At 37.4% G+C, this 26,796-nt stretch overlaps 1 protein-coding gene across 2 annotated transcripts; it reads left to right on the forward strand.

Annotated features, from left to right (window-relative positions):
* The first annotated feature begins 882 nt into the window (after window positions 1-882).
* On the forward strand, window positions 883-25,524 carry dennd3a (DENN/MADD domain containing 3a). Of its 2 annotated transcripts, XM_028036794.1 has the most exons (30): window positions 885-1,088; window positions 4,589-4,690; window positions 4,843-4,989; window positions 5,058-5,193; window positions 5,400-5,515; window positions 5,602-5,732; window positions 5,924-6,035; window positions 6,138-6,257; window positions 6,354-6,452; window positions 6,544-6,663; window positions 6,999-7,114; window positions 7,841-7,996; window positions 8,083-8,179; window positions 8,268-8,371; window positions 9,730-9,914; window positions 9,987-10,146; window positions 10,638-10,794; window positions 11,230-11,452; window positions 12,890-12,969; window positions 14,541-14,720; window positions 14,801-14,971; window positions 16,471-16,600; window positions 16,833-16,940; window positions 19,309-19,406; window positions 21,104-21,258; window positions 21,494-21,560; window positions 21,672-21,744; window positions 21,841-21,950; window positions 22,065-22,202; window positions 23,542-25,524. In XM_028036794.1, exons 2-30 carry the CDS (start codon window positions 4,610-4,612, stop codon window positions 23,761-23,763), a joined length of 3,792 nt encoding a protein of 1,263 aa, XP_027892595.1. In that variant the 5' UTR covers window positions 885-1,088; window positions 4,589-4,609; the 3' UTR covers window positions 23,764-25,524. The 2 variants fall into 2 exon arrangements, with proteins under 2 accessions (XP_027892596.1, XP_027892595.1); XM_028036795.1 differs by lacking the exons at window positions 21,494-21,560; window positions 21,672-21,744; window positions 21,841-21,950; window positions 22,065-22,202; window positions 23,542-25,524 and having other exon boundaries at window positions 883-1,088; window positions 21,088-21,252.
* The last annotated feature ends 1,272 nt before the right edge of the window (window positions 25,525-26,796 follow it).

Raw genomic sequence — 26,796 nt, forward strand, 5'->3', positions numbered from 1 at the left:
TAAACAACCTTTTTCCATTCTTAATGTACATGTAGGTTAAGTTATAAAAATGCAGAAAGAAGTTATTGAATTATGAATATGCATAAGTTAAAAGTGCAACATTTGCCTGAAACCAGAAAAGGCCACTTTGGTTCAAGTGTTTAAAATTTGGAACTCACCTTATTAAATCCTAGGTGGCCTAATCTATTTCCAAAACTGTGCTGCTGTGACATAAATTAGTAAAATAAAAGCTCTTTTTAATACAATGAAAAGCCAATACTTGAAAAGTAATAATTAACAACAAGGTGTAGAAGTTGGGAGGTTTAAAGAATTTTATTTAAAAATTATTATTAAATCTTCAGAATTTTAAATGAAGCTTCATTTTGTTAGTCCAAAGCAGATCCTTCTTCAGTGATTCTTTTTATCAAAAGGATCTACGGCGACATCTGGTGGCAATTTGATGTTATCACAGATACATATATTGAAATTGGTATACTTTGAGTGTACGTAGGTCTAACCACAAAAAAAATGTTCAAAGAGGAAGAATTTCCCCACCAGAATGTATTAGTTTGTTGTAAATTTTAAACCAATGTACTGTAACATATGTAGCAGGGTGTAACTTTGGAATTAGCTTAAAACAACAAAGAAAACAATTTTTTAAAAATATTAACCGAACTAACCTATTTAAAGTAAGTAAACCAAATGGCAATAACTTACCTCCCTAACTAAAGTAAACCGGAAAAAACTAGAACAAAATTGAAGCTACTATGTAGCACATATACAGTAGAAGTTTGAATGAGCTTAAATAATAAACATGCAGTACCTTAAAAATGCAGTAGGTGGCGACATTTCAAAACGTATAAAGTCATCTCTCTTACTCGGAGCCAAGCTTTTATTTTGACAGAGCACAGGAAACCAGCAGGGTCGTGTCGCTGCCAAGTTTAACAGATCAGCTGTAAACCAGTGTGAGTGTCTGTGAATTTTGAATCACTGCGTACAGTAAAGTTTGTGGCGTTTTTAAACGGCTTTGTGACCGCGAACAATGGCTGTGTTGGCGAGCTAACCGAATGTCGGAACCGAACCCAGTGGAAATGACCGAGTAATATAAGGTCTGTCACTTTTTTTTTTTCAATATGACTTGGTCTGTCTTAACTCACGTCTCGCTTTTATTTTCTCATAGTTCATACAGTGATAATTGTTTAGGTGGGGTAATTGCAGAAAACTGTTAACCTGTTGGTGCTTTCTGGTTTAATTTGTTTTGTTTGTTTGAAAATTGTATTTTAGTTAAACGATTTGGCTAATGGAGCCATATGTTTCTCAAACAATACAGAGAACTAGAGAGGCCAAAGGGAGTTTCTGCTTTTATAATATGCACGTTTTGTTTTTTTAAAGGACATTGTTTTGAAACCTAAACATATAAATAAGCCCTTTTCTGGTACTTCTCCTTCGCGTTAGTCACTAGGAGACATCATGAAGTTAGTTTTCCCTTATTAGCCAGTAAAAATCTATTAAAGCTTTGTCTAGTGTCTACTAAAAGGGCATGTACTCGTTTTTAAGAGGTCACCTTATTCCTGTGTGTCAGGAAGTTATGAGGTCGCTTATAAATTCAGAGTTGGACACTTTTATCATTTAAAAAAGTAAGGAAACTAACTGTTCAATATATTCAAGTGTTATTGTTTTTATTTACAAAAATTATTGCTGTAAAAACGCGGGGGGGAAATGTGATACCAGTTTTTGGGACAAGTTGTTAACTCTCCTGAGGATCAGAAAACTTAGAAAAAACTCATTATGTGACTTTTATCAGACTGTCAAAAAGGCAGTCTATTGTTCAACCAGTGTTTATTTTTCAAGTTTGCTTATAAACCAAAAAGGGGAAAAAAATGCAATATATACCTTTGTCACTGGTCTCTGACAGATAGGAGGTAGAACTTGTTGAACGACTTGAACAGTGTAGAGTTGCCTCTCAAAGGTAAACACCAAATTCAAGTCCCAGGTATTGTTTATCAGTTTGTGCTCAGTGCAAGCATGTTGATTGAGGAAAAATGCAGTTTCTTTACTGTGCAAGTGCTCAGTCTGCCTTTCTTTAAAGTTCCCCCTTTATGTTTTCATTAGTAAACTTCCTTTACCTGTATAGGGAAATTATTTCAATGTGCAAATAATCATTGCCACTATTGCAACTTTCAAAGTTTACTTAATGAGGGGGTTTCAGGCCTATAAATGACTTAAGTGATGTTTCTTTTCCATGACACAGCAGGGTTGTTAGTCAGAGGCCGGAATGACCCGAAGACTTAAAGAGGGTATGCATGACAAAGGTGAAACAGACAGTATGTTGAAATAAGAATAATGATAGAAATGAAGTGATTGGCTTTAGGAAGAAAAATACAAGTAGAAACCTAAAGGAAAACCAGCAAGACATGAATAAAAGATTCGAGAGAAGGAATTTTTAATACAACGGAAAGAAGGCTAATATATTAAACTTCTCAGTTTCAGCCTTTAGTTGCAGCTAATGCATGTCAGATGTTCACAGATGACCTGTGGTATGCTAGCAGACTTGCAGGATATGTTTTTCTGCATTTAAAAATGGTGCTTTTCACATCATTTTCGCATCCTGGAAGATGGTAAAAACCTGCAAATAAAGCTTGAATTTTTTGCTATTACACCATCATGGCTGGCATTTTTAGAAAAGTCCCACTTTTAATTCAAAACATTTATTTAGTGGTTGTAAAAAAAAAATCCTTTGTGAAGGAACATAAAATAACCCCTAAAGCTTTTAATGGCACCCATCTCATTTCTTGGAAAATAAAAGTAATTGTAGCATTTTTATAATGTATAATTTGTTCCTTTTTGCTAGTTGCACTAAGATCTAATGTAAAACAAGCATGTTTTTCTTAAATAGAGAAATTTGAAAAGGAGAAACATCACAACAAATCACAGTAAATATGAAAAATTTAATGAACATTAGTAATGAAGATTTTCATCAACTAAATGACCAATACATTCTTGAAAAGCCTCAAAAGGTGTGTCACTGTCATAGTAAAGGTGCCTCCAGGTCAGTATGCCCTTTTACCAATTCATAGCCCCGTTTTGTACCAACATGTTATCAGTTTACTTTTCCTACTTCCTACTTTCTACTTCCTGCAAATACTTTCATACATTTAAACAAACCATTTCCCCCTCACACCCTAAATCACACAAAATACATTTATTTTTCTTTGAATAAGTATTTTCAGAATTTATTGAGGTCAGTTAGAACATTTCATGTCTAAGGTATGTTGAAGTGAAATTATTATTTGAAAGTGTTTGCCCAGTTGGTCCGAGTCTCTAGAATCTTTAATAAATAACTCATGACTTCATCTTCTAGTGGGGTATAAATAGCATTTTACGCAGAGGCCTCTTAGCTTCAAAATGGGGGAAGACACAAGAAATTCTAGTTGAAGTAAGGCAATCTTGTCCATGGTCTTGACTGACTTAAAGTGAACTTTCAACATTTGGAGCAAAAATGTAAAAGTATAAAACAACTGGAACTGTGACAAACAAGGCCTGGAAAGAAACCATGTTCATCTTCCTGACATGGACATAAACGTGGATTTGGATAAATTCTATTGGAATTTTAACTTCATCAGAATTTAGACGTTCATTAGATGAGGCAAAGATGTTTTCATGTGGATTTAGTGTTAAAGCAAGAATGAAGCTTTGAAAAAGGACCTCATTCCCAATGTTTAATGTGATAGAAGATCTGTTATGGTATGGACAATTTTATTTTCCAAAAACCTTGGACGCTGTGCTAGGCATCGTCCATGCTTTGAATAAAAATCTGCAGTTTTTTAAAGAATGCTCAAAATTGGTCATTCTTGTGTGTTTAGGAAGAACAGGGACAACAAAACCTTTGATTGTAATGGTCCTACAGTAACAAAACCAATCGTAAATTCTTCTATTAAAAAGCTTATTATACTGCTATAAAATATAAATGGTTTCTTTTACAAGGAGTGTCAAGGATGATTTATGTTACCAGTGATGTTAAATATGACCCATATGAAAAGAACACAAGTGCCAGAGAATTTAAAAACTCCTGTAAAAGAGGTTCAGTTACGGTAATTTGGTAGCGTTTGTGGTTTCGATTCCTCTGATGAGACACTTGGTTTAATGCACCAGTGGGTAACCCTGTGACACATCTGCTCTGTGGACGCAATGCTGCATGTAATTCATGAGAAAAACGGTGTTGACAGTTTTTAATAGATGCGTGTTATGTTTTGCAAATATTAGTCAGTGCAGCTGTTTTTGTCTTATGTAGAAGTCTTTGAAGGAGTCTTATTTTTTATTAAGAGTGATCTATTAGCCATCACGGCAGCTTTACCTTCTTCTGTTTGGTTTGTCACAATGTAAAAGGTGAGCTATCGATTTCAAAACTGTTTTCATAACAAATATGAAAACAGATGCAGGATATTTTATCTGTGTTCTATTTTAAAATAACTCTGGATTAACATGTCATGCAGATTTTCAAGGACAATTTGTATTCAAGCAATGCAAAAATATTACATTATTAGTGATGCATTCTCATCAAAATGTCTCCAAGTGTATGTAAGTGTGCTGTGTGTGTGTGTGTTTCTAGGAGTGTGTGAACTCTGATGTGATGGCGGAGCTCCCATCTGGGCTCCTGGAGGCCTGTGTAGTGGTAGGAGCTCCCAGCGATAAGCTTCGAGAGTTACAGCAAGTATGTATGCACAAAAATGAAGTGAGATGAAAAATTTTATCAGTTTTTTTGGATTTCCAAACTGCATCATTACGTTTTTGTTTATAAAAACATAATGACTTATCCTTATCATACATCTACGACAAGTAAAACGATTTTGCAATCCCTTCCAGCGCACAAAGTCAAGTGAGCTCCCCCTGCTGGATCCTGAGGTACTGCAGGTCCATGCTCCGCCGTTTGTTTCCATAGAGGCCAACTCGAACCACGTCATTGGTCCAGCTTTCAGCCGTGTGCAGAGGAGAAGAAGTTTCATTAAAAAGGTTTGCTTCATTAACTAATTTATTAAAAATGAAATAGAAATAATTCGAGCCTCTTCTGTAACCTGCAGAAGAGGCGAGATCGTGCTGCGGAGGGCGTGTCCAATGGAGATTCAAGCAGTCGTCGCGAAGCATCGCCGACAACGGAGGACATCAGTGTTCCGAAGGATCTGGACCTCATCGCTTTGCCTCAGCTCTGTTTCCCTGGTACCGCTTTCATTCAAAAGCATTTATATACTAATTTATATACAGAAGCAAAATTTAGTGCTCTTTGTCGTCAAATATTTGGGTCATATCTAATGCAGCTTGTTTGTGCACCAGCTGTGTTCACTTTTAATTGTTTTTTTAATACCTCTTACAGCTTAGATTATCAGTGTTTGTATTTTATTTGGTACCTCTTGTTTTTTGATTAGATGGTCTTCAACTAGCCAGTGAGCAGAAAGATGACACTTATCATTTCTTGGTTTTTACCGACCTGTTTGGTAATAGAAGCCATGGAGTTGTTGTCCAATACTACAGAGCTGTGCAGGTACTAACACACATGGAGCTTGATCAGTAAAACATTGAATATGATAAATTCTGAGTTTTATTTCTGATCCTCTTTTACCTTAACAGTCTATTCAGGAAAGTGTCTTCCAAAATGGCCACAGATGGAATGCACCTAAGTGTCGTCTGTTTGCTCCTTTTGCTGTGTGCATCATTTCAAAGGTTCCCTACTACAATGCTCTGAAAGACTGCTTGTCATGGTAACATAATTTTGTAAATATATTGCTTTTGATCATGATTTAACTGAAAATAATTATGTCAGATCTAATGGAACTCTCTCCAATAGCTAGTATAAGATGCTAAAGAAAATATATAACATCAACCCTTAACAACTTAGTATATCTCTAATTATCTATTATTTGTAATAATACTTCTTTCTCATCATTGCCAGTCTGCTGGTCCAGTTACGTACTGCGAGACAAGCTGATCTTGAAGAAACAATCAGGGAGTTTTCAGCCAAGCTGTCCCTCGTTCCCCTACCACCTCCTGGACAGCTGCATGTGGTCAGAATATATTCCTGCCTTTCTGTGCATCTTCTGTACTAAATTCTACTTTCGTTCTACACCACATTATAATAGATCTAAACATTAAAATGTGTTTGTCAGTCTTTCAGTCTTCGTCCCCTTCAAGTGGTTCTCCCGTCCAGAGACGATCCGGACAGTCCCCTTGTGGACATCAACCTTCACCTTCCTCTTCTCTGTTTCACTCACACAGCTCTGCTCCAGGTGGTTATTTCACAGACACAGCACACAGGAGAACATGAAGTCTGTAAAAATGCTATTCTAGAACAGACTAAGTTTTCCCATTGCTGCGTCTTCCAGGTGCTTTCCTGCCTTCTGCAAGAGCAGAGGATTGTCTTTTTCTCCTCAGACTGGGCCAGACTGACTCTGGTGGCGGAGAGTTTGTTGCTGTACCTGCAGGTTAGTGTTTTTTTTTTTATTATTATATTAATCAAAAAAAGAGTTAAAAACAATATCCTTTAGTTTATCTCTTCCTGCTTCTTGCTCTTAGCCGCTGTCCTGGCAACAGCCCTACGTTCCTGTCTTGGCCCGAGGAATGCTGGACTTTCTTATGGCGCCGACCGCTTTCCTGATGGGTTGTCACATTAATCACTTTGAAGAGATTGCTGCTGTAAGTACACACCACAGTTTATTGCTTAAATTTTGCTTACCAGTAATTTACTAAATAAGTTAAATTAAAACCACAGATGCAAACTAAAGAATTCTTGGTTCTATCCGCATCTCACAAAAAATGTGAGGTTTTATAATTAGTATAGTGTCTGATTTGTCCTTATTAAACTCATATATGGAGTTCAACAATGGCTGCTTGTACTCAGCTGTCTTCATCTTTATTCATTGTCTTATTGAAGCTCAGCTCACATTTTCACAGAAGCTTTCTTTTCTGCAGACTGAGCCTTTCTCTGTTAAACTGTGCTATGTTTTACATGTGTTTATCTCTGGATTTAGGAGACAGAGGACCTAATCCTTGTGAATGTGGATGATGGCTTTATTCAGACATCGTGGTCTGAAGCTGTCGATCTTCCTGCATTACCTCTGGCTGCAGCAGAGTGCTTTATTTCAAGGTAACGCACATGAACCCCAATCGAAAAGTATTGCTGTAGTGCTGTTTTATTTAGTTATTGAATGAAATTTATTTGCGTAAATGTTTTACATTTTTACATGGGTTAGAATGACCTAGTCAAAGTTTAGGCTTAAATCCAGTTGACAATATGTGCCGGGACTTGGAAGCCGGTGTTCGCAGATGCTTTTCACCCAGCTGACATAGCCTGAGATGTTTTTATGAAGATGAATCAACAAAAAGTTTCAGCTTCTGGATGTGCACAGCTGGTAGAAACATAACTCAAAAGACTCTAGATCCGCAGTTTGTGTTTGTAATGAGGACAAAATTCAAGCTAGGTAGAAAGTGTGTCAGTATACCATCGTTAAACTGCTGTCTGAGCATTTGGAAACTAAATGAGCAAAATATTTCCCTAAAGGTTTGAAGGTCAGGTTTTGAAAATTATGCACATCATAAAGAACATTTAGTTTGTCTTTGCTTTGCTAATCTATTGTATGACTGAGATGCTCCCAAACCTGTTATTTTATAGGCCAGTTTACTGGTACTTCATCATGTGCTCATAGTTCTTTAGTCAGAAGTTACTTTTGCTAAAAATAGTTTAATAACAGAAGTCAAATCTGAATCAGAGTTTAAGTCGAGGTTACATCCTGAAGACTTTTAAATTAGAAGAGTCGATGGTGGATATAATCCTCATATTAGACTAAATTTGTTTGTGCTTTGGGTTCTCCAGGGCAGAGAGCTTACAGCTTCAGTACGATTTGGAGCTGTGCCACCTTGGAACAGGCACAGATGTTAACACCCTTCGCTCCCAGCGTAGAGGCTGGCAGCAGAAACTCAACTCCCAGATCCAAAACATCGCCCTGGAACTAGTGGTCAACATCTTCAGGTCAGGATCCACCGAAAGATAAAAATACTGAACAGGTTAAAAAATCAGAAAGTCTTACTCTCTGGCACCTTGTGTTTTTATATCAGAGGGGTCCAGGACTTCTTAAACCATGAACACAGAGTTTTTAATAGTGAGGAGTTTCTTAGAACAAGGGAGCCAGACGACCAGCTGTTTTACAGAAAGGTAATTGTCGACCATTGTTAAACTAAGATGTACTCTCTGTCACACACAGACCTGAGACTGTGACTGACTCTGCTGGAATTGTTCTCAGGTGTTGGAGACGCACATCTTTCACTCATTCCTGCGGGACAGGCTAAACCGGAAAAGAGATTCCTTCAGCCGCATGGAGCAGATGACACGAAGCCATGCACACCGGTATGACGCTGGCATGATGTCACTGCTGAGGGGCAGTGATAAAAGTGCTGATTACTTTATTTAACACAATTTCTGGGAATATTTTTTTTTTGTTATGTGTGTTTTCAATCCCGTTCAGTTACTATAAATATCAGTTATTACACCTCTTGTCCCTTCTCTAACTAAAAGATGAAAAGTTTAAGATTTACATTGACTGATTTATATTTCTTTAATACAATAAAAAAAGAACATTTTAATATTTTTTTTCTTGCCCAACTGTGTAAAGTAGTCATTTATTGATATATTATAAGTCAAAGAAGAAGAAGATAGTACTAATATTCTGAAGCAAAAAATATACTTGTAAAGTTCACACGTTAAACTGTCTAGCTTTTTTTTATTGTCACGATTAACGTTACAAAACATCAGGCTCTGTGTGGATTTACTCGAGATTGTAGATCACAGGTGTCAAACTCCAGTCCTCGAGGGCTGCTGTCCTGCAGTTTTTGGATGTGCCACAGGTACAAAATACTGGAATGAAATGGCTTAATTACCTCCTCCTTGTGTAGATCAGTTCTCCAGAGCCTTGCTAATGACCTAATTATTATATTCAGGTGTGGTGCAGCAGAGGCACGTCTAAAAGTTGCAGGACTGCGGCCCTTGCGGACTGGAGTTCGACACCCCTGTTGTCTCCTCAACTTTGTGATCTCTGAAATGCTGCCAACTTTTCCAAATCCAACATTTTAATAGATCGAGGATGAAAAATTATGTAAAATAAATAAGACAGAGCAACTTGGCTGTTCTCTTTTGAGCCTTCCTGTTTTCCATTGGAAATCTCGCTCTCTAGAGGGCTAAAGAAACCATACCTCCGACTTCATTTTAAGTACCTGACTGATTTGTAAAATCATTTTCACTTTTTCTTAATTTAGTAATAAAATTCATACAAAGGTTGGTGTTGGTGTTGTTGTGACCTGTTAATCCTCTGGTGTTCTGTGCTCAGTGAGTGGAAAACGATTGCTTTTTAGTTTCTGAATGGCTGGTAACCAGTTAGGGGCCAAACATGTTTCTGGTCACCAGCTGATTTCTCTGTTTCATCTTAATTTTCTTCTACATGAGTTTGGACCCTAAAATCCCAAAGAATCCCAACACCAAAACTATCCCAATTCTGAGTTTTATAGCTGACATTGGTGATGATTTGCCATTGCCAAGCATATTGGGAGATTACACAATCCCTTTTTCCTACTGAGCACTGGCTTTCTTGAGTGACATTTGATGTGGCACAGTCATGGTTTAAATATTTGTACCTAAAGTTTCTGAAGCTTGGTCAAACTACTTTCTCTCACTGTCAAACAAAATCCTCTTCCCGACTGTGTTCTTTGCAGGAATCGTGCAATGACAGAATCTCCACGCCGCCCTCCGATGTCTGAGCTGTCCAGAGCTGGCCCTGATCGCAAACTGAGCAAGCGGCTGGGAGCCAGTCTGCCGAATCTCGACCAACCCATTAATGAATCAGTCACGTTGAACGCAAACAGACTATTCTCCATTCGGAAGATTGGTCCCGATAGTGGTCAGTACTGGTGACTGAACTGAGAATCATTTGAATATGATCTCATTCCTGAATACATATTTTTCTCTCTAGGGTTGAAGTTTCTTCAGAAACCTCTGAAGGTGTTCCGTCTCCCAGAGTTCCCGCCACCATTAGCCTATCATTATGTTCAGAACTATTACTCTGACATGGTAGCCTCACTGGGGAAGGCTATTAGTGCGACACCACCTGATGAATCTGCGCTGCTGGCCAGGTATCTGCCGAAATGATGGAGAGGGTTTATAGTTTCACCTGACCAGATTGTTCAAATATAATTTTTTGCTGACACTAACTGAAGAACAATCATATGATTCAGCACTGAAGTAATGCAAATAAAATGCGGCAATAACCCCTTTGATTATGTAATCTTTCTGGTTAGCTCATTCCTGCCCCAGCTTCTGACTGCTAGAGTCCTTAAAGAAATAAAAAAAGCCAGATTCGCATTTCTGCTGGATTTCCCTCTGTATCTTTATTTAGTACAAAGTCTGCTTCTTGAAGAACAGGTTATAGCTCATGAGTCATGAAGATTTTATCATTATGTCCTCATGGTCTTTGTTTTTGTTTGCATTTCAGGCATTGTGAATTAATTAGCTGCTTTTCAAGATTTCAGAGCCCCTTAGTAGATTTCCTAAAGGGCGCTAGATGATCAATTAAATCCTGTTACAGTTTGTGTGTAGCTTATCCAGTCTGTTCTTCTGTGTGCAGATACCATTACCTCCGGGGTTTGGTGAACACTGTGTCCAACAGGCGTCTGGATGCATTAGAGGATTTTCATAGTCTTTATAAGACCGACGCTGAAATCTTCCCTTCACAGATGGTTAACTCTGTAATAGACTCCCTGCTAGATGTTGAGCGGGTACAGGTCAGTTCAGACCAACTCCACTTTTTTTTTTTATTATTGAATCTAGAAACTAAAACTACTGCTGAGGTATAAATGCGACATGTACATTACACATACATTCCTGCCCATTTTTAATCACATTACACCAACATGTGTGATAGATAAACACAAGGTAGAACATAATTATTAAGGAGAACTAAAAGGGGTGTAAATAACAAATCTACACCAGTTGTTTGTGATTTATATATTTAAATGTCTTTTAAAAATAATCCACCTTTTTCCTTTTCCCTCTATCGCATAATATTTAAGTAAAAAGCATTGAGGTTTGTGCTTGTAATGCACCAAATTAGACAAAAAGTTTTGGAATGGGCTTATTTCATTGTATTGTATTACCAGTGGCTAACAGTGACGTGGACAGCAACACCTCAGTATTGAATATCAAAATTGTCTTTGCAGGTGGACAGAAGGCCAGAGATCAAACGCCTAATCAGTCGGCTGAAGAGGGAACAGGAACGGGAGCGTGCGACCCAGGGCACAGGACAGGAAGACGCAGCAGTAAAGCGTTTCCAGCTGCCAAAAAAATACATGCACTTGGAGGAGTTTGTGAAATGTGTCCAGGAGTCTGGCATCGTAAAAGACCAAGGAACCATTCACAGACTGTTTGATGCTCTAACCGTAGGTAAGGAGGAAATTTTTACTGTACTTTTTTACATGTGTGTTTGGCTTGATTACAGTTAATGAGGGACACATTGTTTATTGCTAGTTTGTACTTTCGTTTATGGTTGTTTAATAAACTCCAAGATTTTGGACTACTTGCTTTTAACTATTGTTTGCAGGAATCTTTCTGCTGTGCCCTTTCTTCCGCTTTTTCAGGCAAACATTTATTTCTTGGGTTAATGATTGACTTGCCCCGTCTGAAGAGTTTGTCACATACATTTTCAGATTAAACTGAGGCCTTAGATAAGCTTTGTTCTACTTTAGCATTTGTGTGCATGTTTTACACGTTCTTCAAATGTTTCCACATGGGACTAACTTGAATAACACTTGAATGTAGCTCTGCTTTATCTTAGAATATTTAAGATTTTTTCCAACATTGAAGTTCTTGATTATGTCTTTCAATCCAGTGAAAGAAAGATGACGGATTAGAGTGAGAGCTGCTCTCCTTTCTATCTCATTGGTTGTCATGTTTGCTAATGTATTTCTGTTTAAGGTTTTTTTCCTTGGGTGAAGGTAGTTTGTTGATGTGAAACTTACTTTTCTAATTATGCAATCAAACGTATTAATTTAGTATTCATATTGTTGCTGTTTGTAACAAATTATATTACCAAGATTAATGTATCTGTCAGTTGCTTGGGCAATCCTGTCTCGTCATAAAATGCACACCATTTTCTTCACAATGTATTTGCAAAGTTGTGAAAAACAAGAAAAGTGTGCTTAAAAAAAATTAATTTATGGTGGAGTTTTCCAGACATGCAATCCAACCTTTTTTCTCTGCTCTCTATTTTTAACCTCACATTTCATAGATAATCAAGTTTTTTTTATTATTGGAATGTTTGGAAACACTCTCAGACATCTATGGAAGTAGGTAGTAGGGACGTAAGGTAAAAATTAAAGGGTGACGATGTCTTTAAAAATCTGAAAGTTGTCAGATTCTCAGTTTGCATCATCAGTGATCCCATGCTGTCTGCATTTAAGTGGTGGCACTAAGCTGCTTAATTAGTACTTTTAACTCAGCAAAGGATGTACAGGATTAAATTAAGTTTACTTGACTTATCCCATATGGCTAAAAATTACATGGTTGTGTCTCGGTGGATGAGAGCACACACAGCTGCTGTGTTGATGTGGTGCTGAAGGCCGGCTCCAGCTGCTCACTCTGCAGGCTTGCTGGCACATCAAACAGCCTAATAGAGAAAGAAAAACGTATCTTAGCCTCCAACCAGATGGTTGGGCATGTTTGTGTGCAACAGAGCTCTTCAAACAAGACTGCTCTGTCGGCAGATTTAAGAAAAACAAAATGTGGCTCAGCTCAGTATTCAACCATTTTGTTGAATTTTGTTGTAATTTTTTGTGTGTGTGTGGGGGGGCGTGCGTGTGTGTGTGTGTGTGTACACTGCAGGTCACCAGAAGCAGGTTGGTCCAGACTTATTCAGAGTGTTTTACACCATCTGGAAGGACACTGAGGCCGAGGCTCAAGAGGTGTGTACCAAAAATTAAATGTGTTGATATCCATACCTGCAACAGGAGAGAACTTTGTAGAAAATATTTTAATTTGTCAATTACGGAAATGTGTGTGGTTTTTTTTGTTTTTTATAATGTGTGAGTAAATGTTAGTAGACCGACGCTGGAGAAATTCCCAAGCAATTTATTTTTCACTTGTTCTGCATGAGGTCTCTGCTTTCTTTCTGCTCTGCATTCACTAAATACATACAAACATGCCCATCAAGTCCAGCTGACGCGAGCAGCCCGCTCCTATTTTTCCGTCACGTAGTGTTTGTTCTTGTCTGCAGACGCTAAAACAGCAAACACAGAAATGATTTCAGAGATAGAGAAACATGCCGCCTGACAGTGACCTCTAGGTACAAGCAAGAGTGAGACACTCAAAATATTTTAGAGAACAATGTCTGTCTTTATCAGGGAGGAATCAGGTTGGCGGTGATGTTTCCAAATGAATAGAAGATGGAGATATTTGTGACGCATGGCTGCAAATTGTTAAAGACAGCAGGATGTTTCATCCATTTTACTGATTTGTTACAAGATGAGAAGCATTGACTGAAGTAGGATCAGATTGCTTAATCATTGCTCGTGGTACATAAATTATTTACTGATTGATTGATTCGCAGTTAAGTTTTTGATTGAATAAATGAAAAGTGCTTTAACTTCTAGTGCAGAATGCTCAACATATGAAACTGGCAATGCAGACAGCAGGTTGCTTCGTCTCCCTTATTTTACTCTTGCATTATACAGCTTTTATCAGATGGTATTTATTTCATGCTATTTTCATGTCCCTAATAGCTCGAGTCATGGAGGAACAACATCAGTTTGCATAAAGGTTAATAAATATGGCCAGATTTTTCCCTAAATGAATGCAAATGTTCTATTTACATGTGAAAATAATGTTTGCCCATTTGTTTTATATAAGTTCTAGATCCTTCGTGTGCAATTTGACAATTAGATGGATGATTAGATTAATATTTTCCCTCGTTTATCACTTTAAAAAAGCAAAATAGAAAATATTGAGTGTTTGAGTTCATTAGATATTTCTAGTAGTCTCTGAGAACTTGTATAAAATCTCTTTGAAGACTTTTCTTTTAAATATTACATTGGCGATTGCAGGTTCCTGTGTAGATATTTACACCACATGCTCTTTTCTTGTACATTCTGTCACATTGTAACCACAAGCTTTATTTCATTTTTTCTGAAATACCAACACGAGGTGGGGCATAGTTGTAAAGGATATACGGCTTAATAATTTTTCTAAAAATGCAAATCTGAAAACAGCGGCATGGATATATATATTCCCAAACATATAGTGCAACCAATTGCAACTGTCATTTTTCTTCTCTTCCACAGTTATTCATCACTTTGTTGGTTTATTGTTTGAAATCCCAATAAAACAAAAGGGTCAATAGTTTCAGTGAAACAGAATTTGTCATTTGTCAATTTTTTTTAAAGACTTGATTAGAAAAATTTGGTGATGGATTTTCTTTGCCTTTTTTTCTCCTGTATGTAATGACTGTATAATTTTTTTTTATTTATTTGTTTTTAAGGTGTGTCTGCCAGCATCTGTGCTGGAGCACATTGATGCTACCGAATGTGTCTTCAAGCTGTCATCCTCCGTCAAAACAAGTCGTGGTGTGGGGAAGATCGCCATGACTCAGCGGCGGCTTTTCTTGCTGACCGACGGACGACCGGGATACGTGGAGGTGGCACAATATCGAGATTTAGAGGTGAGAGGAAAAACTGAGAATAAACAACACGAGCCAGTAAGTAAGAATTTAAAAAGATGACAGCAATTCTTCGTTGACAGGAAGTGAGGGTGTCCTCTGCTCCCTTCCTGGTTCTACGCATCCCCAGCCTGAAGATCCGGGTTCATGGAAGGAAGGAGACATTCGAGGCGAACCTGAAAACGGAAACTGAGCTGTGGAATCTGATGGTCAAGGAGATGTGGGCAGGACGATCAATAGCTGACCGACACAAGGTAAAGCTTTGATCTAGGAGGGTGGGTAAGTGTAACTGGCAATATTACAAAACTCTGTAGAAGAATGAAAGTGGGCAATGCAACACCCTATCAAGATCAATTATTGAGTTATTTGTCACCTTTACTATCTTGTTTTTTATCTCAGTGTGTGTGCACATGTACACACACATGAACTGCAGTGACCTGTGTGGGCGTGGCTGAAATTCTGTCAGGCGCAGATGACCAAAAATATGCGCGCTGTAGTAGGAGGAGGTTTTCCTTTTTGAAACTGGACATTGTAGCTGAAACACACATTTTCATTTTCTTTCGTCTGTTAACTCTCCACCTGAATTGAAAAATCTCAGTTCTTCTTATTAGTACTGTGCAGTCAGCAAGGTGATCATTAATACACATGACAGTGTTTTTATGTTTTACAAGCAGCACTAATTAAAAAACTCTTGTAACTAATCAGCCAACAAAAGACATTAGACAATTAGAAATAATTTAACAAAAAAAGTCAGTATTAGAAAAGTTTTGCACAACTTAGACAAGGGAGTGTAAGTTGTATTTCTAAGTATTATACTTTTAGGTGAGAATTTTCACTTGGATGCACCAGAGTGGCCTATAACAAACAATGCTTATGTAAGGGCTGATTAAAAGTAGCCTTGATAAATTTAGATTGTGGCAAAGCTGGAGCAGTATTTGTCAAATGTAGCATATATCCTTGCATCTCTGAATCTCTCACACAACAGTGTGATAGAAATTTAAATGAGTTGGCAAAACATATTTTATACATAATTTCTTAAACCAAAACTATATTACATCATATATTCTGAATTACATATTCTGAGAAGTGAGCTTAATATGGATTAAAGTTGGTGTACAACCCACTTTTGTCACAATTTAAAATGTATCCCGATGTCTTAAATTAATCTTGGCAAACAGGAGTTGCCGTTTTGTTTGGCCAATTTTAATATCCAAACATTAATAACTAGAATCCCAGATAGCAGAGATCTGATGTTGTAAACAACAATTTCTTTTTTAAGTTGAAAAAACTAAAAAGGAAAAATAAACTATTAGCGAATTGTGTACTATCATTTAGAGCTGTGCAATATACTAAGTTACAGTCATAGTTGCCATATAAATGTGTGCAATCTCAAAATGGATTTATTTAGTTCACTCTTATGTTTCAAGTGCCATGCATTCACAGTTTGCATGCTCACCGCTCTTGCTGTTTACATTTGACATGGATGACAATAGCTGAGATGTGAAAGCATGCAGAAGGTGGCGGGGACATTGTGTGGTTTAAAGAAAAAATGTGAAAAATGTGGGTCAATAGTAATAAAACATATTGCAATATTCAATCATACATTTTTTTAAAACATTGTGAAGTCAAGTTTTTAATTGTTTAGTTTCATTCTTTCTTCTTAAATATGTACAAACAGCAGGTAAATTAAGTTTTTTTTGTTTGTTTGTTTGTTTATTCTTACTCATTACATCTAAAATATCTTTGTCTCCAGGATCCACAATATATGCAACAGGCTTTGACCAATGCCCTGTTGATGGATGCTGTAGTGGGCAGCCTTCAGAGCAGTAAAGCCATCTATGCTGCTTCTAAACTCGCTTACTTTGACCGCATGAGTCTAGAAGGTGAGATAACTCTTTCTCCATCCCCCGCTACTGTGTTTGCTTTTGTTTTATTATTATTGCATTTTTTAAAATCTTTTTTGCTAAACCTTCTGCTCATAGAAGCTTTATCACGTAATGCGTCATCTGAAAGTTTTTTTTTGGAAGAGAAATTGGTGCATGGAAGAGCTTCCTGTTGCATCACCATGTAGTCATCCCATAAAAGGTTAATTACTTCTGTTTTATGCGTCTCCAGCTCAGATGATGGTTCCCAGCACAACTTCAGAGACGCTGAAGCATAAAATAAACCCGTCAGTGGAATTTGCCGTACCCCAGGCTGTAGATGTGTTGTTGTACACTCCAGGTACACACACGCACACACGCACACCTCCTGAACAAATCCTGTAACTGAGCAGTCGCTACAGCATTCCTGTTGACACTGTGGTGACAGGTGTCAGGTTCCTCTGGTATCTGATTGGTCCACAACGAAGTCTGGCTTTTGATTGGTTGTTTTTCAGCAGTAGAAGTGTTTTGTAATTCTACATTGCATTGTGGCACCCACCCCCACTGACTGACACAATTAACAATTACTGATTATGCAGTTAACCTTTGGTTTACAATCAGCTCTTACATTAACGGGAAAAGCGTGTACTGTATGTGCACATTAAATTTTCCAGCAGCACTTCCTCCTCATCCGGTCTCCCTTTTCGGGAAAGTGCTAAACTGAAAGAAATTTGTCAAATTCATTGAATATTGTGAAAATACTGAATTTAAAGGAAACTTCCATTTAAGAGCTTTTCAAAAGTACTTAGTTATTGTCAATTTAAGCTAAAGTTTTTGGACAAGACTATATTTCAGCCCATAAATGTTTGAGTATGTTTCTTAACACACACATTTTTAAGTCGCAATCCTCATGAGCCTCTTCCCTGCATGTTCTTCATGTTTCCCTGATCCATCACAACTGATTTAAATTAAAAGGTCTATATGTTTTTCCATAACTTTGGGATGCAGAGGTGGTGATTCCGCCATTTGAATCAGAGTCTAATCTAAAAAAAAACCCATAAAAGGTAATGGGCCATTTGAGAATTGCTGCTCTAAACTCACCTTGGAGTTTTTTTTGACTCCACTGCAAACTAAATATAAATGTCTTCCTTTGCAGACCAGCAGGAAGCTCTGCAAGCCTGAGAGTGACATTGAAATGAGTTATTTCAGATTCATTTTTAGACAGAGGAAAACAGGGGGAAATTATTAGACATTGTTGGGCTATTGCTAACACTATTCACACCAGGTAATTCAGAGAAAAATATATTAACACAATAAATCTATTAAAAGAACACTCATTAAACTAAAAATAACTAAAAATACAAGCTGAAACATATGAACAGATAATGATATAAACTAGGAAAAATATTTTACAAGTAGGAGTAAGCAGTAGTTTTTGTGTGTCTTGTTTCCTAAAAGTATTTGGGAAATGAGGAGCATACAGACAATTATTTACATTAAAGAAAATTCCCACATATCTATATATTATATTACTATTAAGGTAATAATTGACAGAGACTCATTTGTTAACAAGAAAATATTTAAATGTGTGTGGCCAGCATGTGTCGTAACACAGAAAAGTGTCCCAAGAACGGAGCCCTGAGGAACCCCTCGTCTGCTGGATGTGCGCTCAGACTCATAATGTCTTAAAGAAACAAAAAATGTTAAGTGTCTTGTAGCAACATTAGCTTAGAAACTCAAACTTATGAGGTTTTTCTGATTATTTTTAAAGATTTTACTAGATTCTTGGCAGCTGTTCCGTTTTTCCAGCTTTTTTATTCTGGAACTTGACCTCTGTGTCTGTCTTACAACGCTTCACATTTCAGCTGATTTTAGATCATTGTTGCTTTTTCATCACTTCTGGTTTGTTTGCGTGCTCCTCTGGCATTTTTGTGCAGATGTTTAGAAACCTATTCTTCTGGTAAACCTTTACTGGTCAATCTAAACCTCTGTTGACCATTAAACATGACTTGTGACCTTTTTTGTTGTTGTCTTTGTGGGTGGTGCACTGTTGCTATACGGTTGAGGAAGGCTAAAAACGAACAACAAAAGCTGTGGCCTTTAGTTTGCAGCCATCTGGGGCCACTCAGAAGCAAGCTGGTAACGGACCTACCACCAACTCAAATACACTCATGTGAATGACAAACACAGCCCCTCTGTGGCAGCCTTCTCTTTGCTGAAAAGAACACATCTAGCTATTCACGTCTGTCTCCCTGAGTTAGCCTCTCCCGCTTGAATATAGGTCACTGAATTGAGTTTCTGGCCCAAGACCAGTTTTCTCACCCCCTCATTCCTCACCACTCCCTTCTTTCAGTGTGTACGTTTCTCTCTCTGCTCCCCTTATGAAACGCAGGATGTTGCTCTCTCTCTCTTTCTTTCTTTTTTTTCCAGCAACAGTGAATATGTAGGAAAAAATGTGACCGTTAGATCAAGCCAGGGTGGAGTCAGTCTGCTCAAGAATACTGCAGAGCATGAAGGGTTTTGACTCAAACTATATAATGGTCACACCTAAATAGAATCTGGTGCAGTTGCAGGAAACATCTTTACCTCATTTGTGTTTGGGTTTTATAACTCTGTGCATCTTCTGGTCAGAAAGTAAAGTTTCTAATAAGTGTCTTTGGTGAAAGTTTTTTATTTATTTATTTTTTTATCAAAAAATAACTGATAAATGCTGCTTGTGTGTGTTTCAGGTCAGTTATGGGTGTCTGTGGGTGGAGGGAAGGTGATGGTCTATGATGCATCCAGCTGGTCCCTCATACAAACCTGCCAAGTTGGAAATGCAAGACTGGTAAGAGAAACCAGCAGCATGCTGGTTATTAAAACTTCTGGTGATTTTCCAGTTGACAGTTTTTTTTTTTCTTTTTACAGAAAAGCTTCTTAAAAACAAAAGAAATCACACCCACTGTTTTCTGTCAAAGCGTGTAAGCTGTCTTTAGTCATAGCGGATATTGTTTTTCAGTGCTGATGTTTGGGACAGACACACCTTTTGACTCTGCTTAACAGTGTAACATTTTAAATGTATTCTGACTACAGCTGCCAATTTCAAATTATCTATATGTGTGTGGTTTTTTTGTTGTTGTTTTTTTAAATATAAATGTTCATTACATAAAATAAAATGGGGTTGTACTACTGTATCCTCTACTCTTTATTTGAGAATGTAGTCATTCTCAATAAAATCTTGTTTCAAAGTCAGGATATGGATTTGTTGGGATTAAATGTTTGAGTAATTATTCCAAGCTTTTTATACCTGATTTGGTACTACTGTATATAAAACCAAACTAAAGAAACAGATTATCATCCGTGCTACACTATATTACCGCAGTGTTGTCTCATCTGCCCTCACAGACATGTAAAGTGGAGTGACATCCCATTTTTAATCCATCGGTTTTATGTGATGCTGGGACTCACTTTGCAGATGCAGCAGCTTAAACTCATCTGGGAAAACTTTTTCAGAATGTTTAGGAGTGTTTGTGGACATATTTGGCCAGTCTTTCAAAAGCTCATCAGTGGGATCAGACACTAATTTTGGACAAGAATCACTGTCAGGACTCTGCAGGTCATTCAAATGATGCCATTCTATTTTTATGATGGAATCATTGTATGCAATAAAACCACTTGTTTAATCCCAACTGTTTCAGGGAAGAAGTTCTGATTTATTAGACGGAAGTTGTGGTCGTAAAGAAGATGTTAATCTATTTTGGGAAGATTGGTATGCATCAAGCAAAGAAAATATCTAAGGAAATTGCTGAAATTGGATTAAGAACTATCCAATGAATTATAAGCAAACTGAATTGATAGGGAACTATCATCTTCAGAGGTATAATCGTTAGTGAAAGTAGGAGCAATTCCAATCACAATGCAAAGAGGAACTCATAGAACTGGGACTGAACTGCTGTGTAGCCTTAGGAAAACCAGTGATGAGTGAGACCAGTAAAAAAAAGAAGGCTTCAGTTTGCTGGTAATCAAAAATATTTGACTCCAGAGCCAGACAGGTTCAGCTGTTATCCATCACACATGCCACTGAAATCAGATACAGATGAAGCAGTTTTTCCCCTCTGCCTTTTTTCCTTTTTTCTTTCATTTTCTTTTTCTGCTTGCAGTAACTTGCATGTTAACATTGTTAGGTAAACATTCACCAGAAACAGAGAGATGTATCTCCTTAGGACTTTGTTAATATTCTACCTCTGTCTCTTTGAAAAAAAACAATTAAACCGAGGTGTATGGTTTTTTTAAATTCTCATGCCACCTAGTGGAGAATATATGTACTTGTGTGAATGAGCTTTCCTTAACTTTTTAAAATGTTGACTCTGTTTTTGTTATTTTGTTATAAAACATTTGCATAAAACTTGCAAATTTCTTTAATAGATTGAATATTATTACAATTAATCTGACAGTATTAAAACAGTAAATATTTTTTGACTGAATGAAATAAATAAATAATTATATTAATCCTGAAGCTTATCATGTAGGTTTGTGTGTTTTCAGAACTGCATGCTGGGAGTTGACAGAGACCAGGTCTGGATGGGTTCTGAGGACTGTGTCATCTACATCATCAGTGTGGTGTCCATGGTCTGTAATAGGCAGCTGACTGAACACAGGGCAGAGGTCACAGGACTTGCACTGGACAACGAAAAATACTGGTAACACCTTATTTATAACTTCTAAATATTTTTTTTTCTAGTTCTCTACTTTTGAAATGTATCACTGATTATTTATCACCAGGGCATCATCAGAGGCTGATAGTTTGATTGTTCTAATCCTAGATGTTGAAATTTAATTTACTAACATACATTTCTCTAAAACATGCACATGTTCAGTTAGTTCTGTAAAAACGCATCCTGGATATATGTTTGAAATGTGTGCTGTAATCTTCAGCCACAAGGTGGCGTACTCCTGCAGTGCGGAGGGAACCATCATGGCGTGGGAAGTCTCGACTCTACAGGTGAGTGGAAAATCAGCCGGTTGCTTCCCATCTCAGTCAAAATCTGGATGAATAAATATTTCCCAGGTTGACTTCACCACATGTTGTGGATTTACTCGTCTCTGCTTGTAGGTGAAGAGACATTTTCGTCTCTCCTGCAATCGCCTGCAGTCAGTCTACAGCTGTGGTGGAGTTCTCTGGTGTTGTGAGTTTCTTTTCTCAATAAAGCAAGACAAATGAAGCATGAATGGGCTTCTTTTCTAAATTACTGACTGTGTATTTTCTCTCTCCCTTTCTCAAGGCGCTAGGGACGGTATAATGGAGGTCTGGAGGAACGGTACATTAAAACAACATATAAATCTCCCCGAACAACAGAGAGTCACGTTTAGCTCTGCTCTGCTGATACCTGAGGTAGCACACAGACTGTCTGTTATTATTATTATTATTATTATTACTGTGTTTGTGTATTTTAAGAGTGTAAATGTTGGACGTCCTCCTCCCTGTGTTTTCCTGTGTTTCTATTAGAGCGAGGAGCTTTGGAGTGTGTGTGTCGACTCTGCAGAGGTGTATATTTGGCACGTTAAAAACGCGAGCAGACCTATCAACCGCGTGATGCTGCAGGACTGCACTGGATGCTACTGCATGATTCAAGTCAAAAACCAGGTTAATTCACAAACACACATATTGTGACAAAGGTAATAAAAAAGCATCTATCTCTACAGCATAAATTAACCCTCTAAGGTCAATGCCCGCTCTGTCGGTTGGACAGCACGGACCTCAAGCTTTATAAAAATACCGTATTTTTAGGACTATAAGTCGCTACTGTTTCCCCACACTTTGATACCAGAGGCTTTTAGCCCAGTGCGGCTTACATATGTACGTTTCCAGTTTTGTTTTGGTTTTTTTTTACTTTGTAGATACGTCTTACAGTAAGGTGCGCTCTGTAGTTTGGAAAATACAAAAGTTTTTTTATATTGATTTAGTTTTTTATATACTTCCAAATAAAGCCAGATTTATGATCAATCATTTCCGCCATTATTTTGTGCGCGTTTTTCACATTTGCTGCTCATTCGGTGAACGTTTTGTAACCAGGAAGTGCTTGAATACAATATGACACCAATTTTTCCGATTTCTTCAAATGCACCGCAATTCTAAAACAACCAATGAAAAAGTTTTTTGAAAAAGCTATGACTTGTTTTGTCATAGCAACCTTAAAGGCCTTAGATTGTCTGAATCATCCAAAATATTTCTTATTTTCTCCTTATGCAGATTATGTGATTAAAATGTAAGCTTGTAAAGGAAGTTTTTAAACTAAGCAATACTATTGCACTGGCTCTCCTCGTGAGGTCAGTAAAAAAATTTTTAAAAAACAAACCCCAGATCCAATGAAACCGTTTTATTTTCTTCCATCCTGTTGAAGTTACTCATTTCCTGTGTGCTCTATGCTATTTTTTTTCTGGCTCCAGGCTCTCTCCAGGCGAGAGGCTCTGGAGAGAGTTTTGGAGAGGCCAAGAGAACGGAGCCCAGTGACATTTTGGATTTCATTAGGAGTGTTTTGGATGAGTTTTTTGGACTATAAGTGTGTCAGTTAGAGTTGTGTGTGCAGATCCAAGAACTAAAAGGGTTAAAAAGGACACTGCTATATAAATTAGTGTCATCAGTATATGATAGTAGTTTCACCCAAAATAGAAAATGAAGAAGGGTGTAACATAGATCCTGGAGGAACACCGTTTGGTATTGTAAGTGGAGGTGATGTAGTTTCTTCAGTAAGAGTCCTGTCAGCTAAATAATTTCTAAACCAGTTCACCACTGAATCTTATCATATCAAATCTGTTTAGTAGAAGTTTGTGGCCTAACAAAACAACACTTCAGCCAAATTTACAAATAAAGCTATTCCAGTCTGGTCAATGAGTTGATTAAATAATTTCGAAGCAGCATAATATTTCAGTGATTTGGGACGGGGAAAGTGTAACCTGCTCTTTCTCTCTGTCTCTCTGACCAGGTATGGATCGGGGGTATGGGCCGTGGTTCTACCAAGGGGAAGATTTACATCCTGGACACGGAGCGCTACGAGGTTCTGAAGGAGCTCCACGGCCACATCGACAAGGTGACGGCGCTCTGCTCGGCTGAGGACCGCTACGTCCTCAGCGGAGCCGCCAAACATGACGGGAAAGTCGCCATCTGGAAGGTGGAGGATCCAGGACTGGACTCAAGCAAATGTTAGCTCTGTTCGAAGCGCTGCTAAAACTTAAATGGAACTTCTCGTGAACAATGAAGGTTAAAAAAAATACAGAAAAATGAAGGGAAGCCCAATAAAGACCGATAAATAAATGAAGGAATTACATGTGAATTCAGCAAGTTTAAACCTTTTTCTAAGACTTACGTTAGCAATACTAACACAACTGACACTTTAAGTTTTTAGCAAAGATGAACGACTGAAAAACACAGTGTGTGCTGATGGTTTTTACTCCAAAGTGTCTCACTTTAGATTCTACATATGTGTCTATTGTGTAAGGCCGTGTGCAATCTGAGAACATTATGTGCGTTAGCTTCACCTCATGCTGTGTGCTTGACGTACAAATCTGCAGTTCCAAGGAGTCAAAATACCATGAAAATACAGAAGAGGTTAGAGATTTCAGCAGCACTGTGGGAAAGCATCTACAGCGGTGCTTTAACACGAGGATGCATGGTGATGGGAACTGGAGTCGGCGAATACATCAGAGCATCTTGAGAACCTGTGCTTACTCCAACCGCAGAGCCTTAGAAAAGTATTCAGCCGTTTCTCATTCTGCCACGTTACAGCCACAAACATTGATGGGTTTTATTGGGGTTTTGTTTTATGGATTACCATAACTGTCCTGCTCGAATGAAAACATTTTTTCATGTAACAGATTTCCATGCAGACGTGTAAAGGAAAAAGTTATTTCACTTCACAACTATCTATTACTTTGTATTTGTCCAATAAAACAAAATGAAGTACATTGTTTGTGGTTGTAATGTGGCAAAATATTAATAACTAAAGCACGCAGCTTTTTTTCCTCATTTTTTTTATTTATTTATTTTTCTGAAATACATTTTATACCCTGTGTTCTATTTAGTTTGTAGTTAAAATGACCAGAAAAGGTCAAACTGTTCACATATTTAACAGTCAGATGTTTATAACATGCCTGTAAAATGCTTCAATTGTTGGAGATGATTTGTTTTCTCGTATTAGCTGTTTAATCTCCCCCAGATTCATATATTTTACCATTCATTATTTTTTATTTATCTGCTGTATCTAATTTGAGTTCTATTTATATGCATTTCTATTTTCATTTACTTTTTAAAGACATAATTGGAAAATGTTGTGGCCAAAACTATTCTTACAAGTTTTTAACCAATAGTAAAAATACTTTTTAAAACAAAACATTTAATGCTTTTTATTATTATTAACCTCATTTTTACAAAATATTTTGTAAGATTTTTGTCCTTTTGGGACATATAAGTAACAGCATGTCAGAAACAGGATTTGATAAAATTGGGATTTTTAGCTCAATCATAAAACCCTTAAGAAGAAAAACTCATTAATAACTTCTGACCTTAAAATCAAGATAACTTGATTTATGAAACAGGACAGTAAGAAAATATACCGGAGGTCCACCTCTAACAGACTAAAAACACAAAATGAATACAGTTTTTGAGGGGTTTAGTCAATGTCTGGTCTTAAATTCAGCTGTTATGCTGTTGAATCACCTTAAACATGCAGCTTTCTGTCTTAAAGAAATCCTCCATTGTTGCTAAATTAAAATATTTTTACAAAGAAGAGTGGGACAAAATACCACTAGTGATATTCCAGTTATTGTATAGTATCAAGTGGAGTATTTATTAGGTTTATGGGGGCACATAGTGGCAAAAACTGATTATTAGTATTGATATTATCCCTGTTTGATATTAAACTTAGTTTGTTGATCTGTGTCAAAAACAGTAAAAAGAGATTTGTTATTAACAAATACTTTTTCCAAGTGTCTTAAAATTTTTGGAAGCATATAAAATGCCAAGAGAAATAGCTGTAATGTTCACCAAAAATAACCTTGGTTTTAAATAGATTACACAAATAACCATAAATGGGATCAAAATGGGAAAAGTGTGAAATTTTGATCAATGTAGTCGGTGTGATTGTTTAACCAGCTCTATCAATAATCAAAATGGTCGCTTACATTATTTTAGTGGCAGAAGGAATCATTGTAAATTTTATATATTAAATAGCAGTTGATTGATTATTTTAGACACTTTTGTTTACAGCTGTACTGTGAAAATTTGGTATATTTATTCAAGGTATGGGAGAATATCCTTCTGTCCAGTGCCTGATATGCACTTTCTAATAGTTATCAGTAGAGGGCGCAGTTTTACCAAAAAGGAACGAAATTGGTCCAACATTTCGTAGCTTCAGACCTGCAGAAAAATCGGTCATCTATTGAGTCTGCAAGCATTTCTACAAAGTCAAATAAACATGATTACCATGATGTCACAAACCGTATCAACAGCTTCAAATCATCCACATAAACCTACTTAGAGTAGATGACATGTTTTTGTGTTAGTTTGCTCATTTTTCATTGACTTTACACATGATGCCAGTTTCTCTAATTCAAAGAACTGCCCTCCAGGAAGAAAATGAGCTGCTCAGCTCCCTGCTGCAGTCTGCACGGTGGAAGACAAAACAAAGTCGAATAGACAAATCCCGCCCTGCTCGAGTGTCCTTGAGCAAAACACTAAATCCCTGCATGGCTGCCGATCCCCCGTGGGGCTGGTGGAGGTATTTTTCCCCTGCAGGACTCTGGCCTTTACAATAGTCTACACTTTGTGTGACTGTGCTGGACATTGTTTGGTAACATAAAGCCATAAGCAGCTGTTAATCTCCCAGCATGCAGCTCGACTTGTTCCTCGGCGATAGTTGGGGATAGGATGCTTTTTGTGTCTCCTGCTGAGTTTTTAATCACTTTCTCTAATCCATAAATCTTTACTCGGTAAAAGGGAGTTCCAGGTGTAAGCAGGCCCAAAATATACACAGATTAGGGAACTAGCTTGGCTCAAAACCTTATGCTGTTCTGCCAGAGACGCTGTTCTTTACGGCTTCAAGTCGCAGCTGCTCTTTGTCGTGAATTTGTTGCTTCAATTTACAAAAGCTGACGCATTTCTTGGTAACACTGATAAAGACGTGCATGGTAGAAGCATTATCTCACACTGAAAATTGGACATTTTATTTCACTACATTTATTCA

This window comes from Xiphophorus couchianus, chromosome 13 (assembly GCF_001444195.1).
Source record: "Xiphophorus couchianus chromosome 13, X_couchianus-1.0, whole genome shotgun sequence".
Lineage (NCBI taxonomy): Eukaryota > Metazoa > Chordata > Actinopteri > Cyprinodontiformes > Poeciliidae > Xiphophorus > Xiphophorus couchianus.

What these genes read in the sequence shown, in the direction of transcription:
- dennd3a (XM_028036794.1), top strand. Translation starts at nt 4,610, where the DNA reads ATGGCGGAGCTCCCATCTGGGCTCCTGGAGGCCTGTGTAGTGGTAGGA. An exon ending in GAAGAAGTTTCATTAAAAAG is followed by an intron (nt 4,990 to 5,057) that starts GTTTGCTTCATT and finishes TGTAACCTGCAG; the next exon opens with AAGAGGCGAGATCGTGCTGC. An exon ending in GGGAAGTCTCGACTCTACAG is followed by an intron (nt 21,561 to 21,671) that starts GTGAGTGGAAAA and finishes CTCTGCTTGTAG; the next exon opens with GTGAAGAGACATTTTCGTCT.